The 3,681-nt window shown below is 57.8% G+C and overlaps 1 protein-coding gene across 1 annotated transcript in view; it reads right to left on the bottom strand.

Moving 5' to 3' along the window:
- Positions 1 to 397: 397 nt before the first annotated feature.
- Positions 398 to 3,681, bottom strand: part of STOML1 (stomatin (EPB72)-like 1) — a 3,861-nt gene continuing 577 nt past the window's right edge. Inside the window, exons 3-6 of the mRNA XM_010140304.1 lie at positions 3,101 to 3,304; positions 2,167 to 2,380; positions 1,313 to 1,567; positions 398 to 600 (exon numbers count right to left, since the gene is read on the bottom strand). Of these exons, the coding sequence (XP_010138606.1) occupies positions 398 to 600; positions 1,313 to 1,567; positions 2,167 to 2,380; positions 3,101 to 3,304 (876 nt within the window). The remainder of the gene's footprint in view (positions 601 to 1,312; positions 1,568 to 2,166; positions 2,381 to 3,100; positions 3,305 to 3,681) is intronic.

The raw sequence follows: 3,681 nt of genomic DNA, 5'->3' as shown, positions 1-3,681 counted from the left end.
GCTCTTCTCTAGCCAGTCTGCTCAGCTCATGCCCCTTCCAGTCGGAGGAGGTCGGCAGGCAGCCCGTTGTGGGTGCACCAGAACACTGGTCTGTGTCCTCGTGGCTTATTGGCCAGGGGAACTGTAAGCAAACTGGTACATACTGGGGCGCCTACTCGTTCCCATCCCGTAACACTGCAGGCAAAGGCTGGGCAAGGGAGGTGAAACCAAGGCCAGGCAACGGAGCTCAGCCCCAGTTCCCCTGTTCAGGTCTTCACCCAACTCCTGCAGCTTCCACGGGGAGAGCAGCAGGAGCTCAGCAGGTCAAGGTCCCCACGGCGCAGCACCCCTCCATGTCCCCCAGCCTTCACACACCTACAAAGACACGTGCACACGGACACACACCCACACGCATGCTCTATCTACGTTGCTTCATCGCCTTGACGAGCTCCTCCAGCTTCAGGGCAAGGTGCAGGTCGCCTTTCACCTGCAGCCTCCCGCTCATGTAGGCACTCAAGGGGCGCAGGTCACCCAAGAAGAGGTCCTGCAGGTCTTTCTCTGCCACCTCCAGAATGACGTCGGGGCTGCCCTCGGGCACGCCGCGGCCAGCCCTCCCGCTGCCTGTAGGACACGGTGGGTGGGAGAGGGAGGAACAGCAGGATCAGGATCCAGCCTTGCCTGGCAGCGTTACCCCCCACCACTTCATAAGGGCTGAGTTGGACCAGATGGCAGAAAAGGGCTTGGCAAGGGGGTCTTTGGAGACAGGAGTCCTTCTTACTCCTTACGGAGATAAATTTCTCCTGTGCTGCTCCACCAATGTCCTGTTACAGAGCTCCACCTCCAAGCCCTGTCCTACTTTTGTCAGGGCCACCAGGAGAAACATCAGCAAGCACGGGACGATGGATTAGGGTGCTGGGAAGACATCTTCCAGAGTGGCAATGGCCTGAGGCCCTGGCCACACGTGTCCCTCCATCTCCACCCCCTTGGGCTGGTGGCATACAAGAGACAACAAACTCTGAGGTCTCTGAGCCATGACATTCGGCCAGCCACGAGGAGACCTGGCTGCCAATTTCCTATCAATACCCTTTCTGAAGGAAAATTCAGGATTTTAACTCGAAACAAATTACACTTTGAACTTGGAGGGGAGCATGGACTCAAGGTCATGGCCGCCAGACTCAGCTGATGGACCCTGGGGTGCCTTTCAGAGAGCTACCAAATGGGCTTGGTTTGGGACCCCCAACCACCACGCTCGGGGGGGTTCACAGCATGCAAAGGGGGCACAGGCACAAAACACCCTCCTGCCTCCCACACCACAACCCCAAAGAGTGGCCACCTGAGGAGAGGTCTATGAAGTAGGTGCTCCGGGAGCCGCTGGGCAGGATGATGTTGACCTGGTAGGATGCTCCCACCTGGCCGACCAGGGCCTCGGAGAGGACAGGTTCCACCGCTGAGAGCAGCTCGTCCACGCTGGGCTTTCTCCAGGCGCTGCTGGCCGCGGCCAGGACGGGAGGGGTGGGAGGCTCCACCTCGTTCACCGTCTCCGTGCTGTCTGCTGGGGACAGTGGGACAGCAGTGGGTTGAGGGGACACTTTCAGGTGGTAGGCTTTGCTGGTCTGCACGGACCCACCAGAAGAGGTCTCCAGAGCAAAGAAACCCGTTTATGCAGCAAGTTTCCAACTAAGCAAGAAGAGGACAACTGGTTTGGGAGCTCCTACTTGCCTGCTCCTCTCTCTGCTACGGGTTACTCTTCCCCTGCTACTAAGGGGTGGAAAATTATCCTGGCAAGAACTAGCGGGGCACAAACTGGTGCCGGGCTTCTGGAAAAAAATCCCCGTTGCCCTTGGGTGTGACTCTCTCAGCAAGCTCAGCCTTGGGTTTGCCTGATGGAAATGCTGAGGCCCGAGTTGGTGTTGAGCCTGGGCTCCTGCAGACCTGCTCCTGCTCCCCCCAGTCCCATCTCCAACGTCTCGTTACAAAGACTGGGTTGTGCCACGTGCTGTACGGAGCTGTGCCCAAAGCAGTCCTCTCTCCTCCCCGCTACCAGCCTGTCTGTGCTGTGCTCATAGGAGCACGGTATCTTCCAGACCTTGAGCCCTCTGTCAAACAGCCAATGGACACACCTGGCAGGAGAGACGTCCCCCAGCAGGGAAGTGGTGGCCCTGGCTTGGTTACCTGTCTCCGAAGCACCAGTCCTGCTGCCCGCCAGAGCCAGGGTGTTGCTGAAGAGATGGGCAGCCAGCTGCTGAATGGTGCCATCCAGCCCCTCCAGCCCAGGCATGGGTGGCACTGTGGCCAGAGGGCCAGTCAGGTTCTCCTGGGGTGGCTGCAGCACAGACTCCATACTCAGCTCCACCCGGTCTACCTCCAGGCCCCAGGACTTGGTCATGTCATTGATCTCCAACTACAGAGCGGGAAAGAGAAGCAGAGGAATGTTACCAGCCCAGGCAGAGGTGACTATGGCCATGGAGTCCCCACACCATAGCACCCCCTCGGCTATGGGGCATCCCATAGCTTATACATCTGCTACCCACAAGCTTTAGATGTGGGGTGTCGGACCAAGATCAACAGTCCACCTCCTCCAAGTTGTCCACTCTCACGTTCAACCTTGCTCCTCTAGTTGCTCTCCCAGCTTAGAGGAGGTCAGGACAGGGAGGACAGCTCTGTCTTGTTCCCCTTTCCATGGCTCCCTCCCAGGCTGGTCCCTTTCCCTCCTCCCCCCCACGCAACATGTCCTGGTGTGGTGCTCCAGTAGGCAGCATCTCTGGCCTCTTTTTATACCATCCCTGGTAGACATTCAACAAGATCTTGGTCTGGCCTGGGTCAGCAATGCTCGGGGGTGGATGTGGATGCTCCACTGCATGGAGGTCAAATTCAAGGCTGCCAACAGCACGTGGGCTTTTCTGCATGGCCAAAGCCCTCACAGATAAGCCGCAGAGATCCAGAGATCCTCAGTCTGAAGGAAACTGCTCCCCAATAATCATCACATTTTCCCAGCTCCCTTCCTTGGCCAGATGGACTTTCGGCAGCTCCATCTTTTCCCTCCTCCATCTCTTCCACACCAAGAGCCCAAGGGTTTGGGGGCCTTGGGTGGCTCTGCACAGGGCCCTGGGGCAGTCCTCACCAGCAGCTGCTCCCCGATCCTCAGCTTCTCCACCTGGATCTCACGGAGGCTCTTCTTCACCAAGGTCTTGGTCATGGCGTTCTGCGCCGTCATCCGAGTGGCTGCGATGAGGTCCTTCACCATCATGACGGACAACACAGGGTCCCACACCCGGAACTGGACGTCGGCACCCATGGAGATGACCGCCCCATCCTTGGAGATCAGCTGGGGCAGGGGGGAGTCAGTACCTCTCCCCCTCTGCCCCATGGCCCAACCCTTGCGTGTAGAGCCTGGGAGCAAAGGCATTCACTTCCATCCCAGCAACCAGCAACCAGCTCTAGAACTCTTTATTAAGAGGGTTATTAGATACAAAACCGACCCAAATAATTCAGTCTGGGCTAATCGGAAGGTGAGGACAGTTTGCAGCACGGGGTTGTTACTGAAAGACATCTAGGAAGGGTAGGGGTTGATGTTTTTGTGATGTCTCCAGCCAGGAACACCCGCTGAGTGAGGTGTGCAAAGTCAAGAGGAACTTTTCAGCCAGAAGCAGGTGAGGACTCTGGCTTCACAGCACCAGCTACAAACCCCCTCGCCTTACTGTC

Source organism: Buceros rhinoceros, unplaced genomic scaffold (assembly GCF_000710305.1).
Source record: "Buceros rhinoceros silvestris isolate BGI_N320 unplaced genomic scaffold, ASM71030v1 scaffold22687, whole genome shotgun sequence".
In the NCBI taxonomy this organism is placed as follows: domain Eukaryota; kingdom Metazoa; phylum Chordata; class Aves; order Bucerotiformes; family Bucerotidae; genus Buceros; species Buceros rhinoceros.
This window is presented reverse-complemented; position numbering and strand designations above follow the sequence as displayed.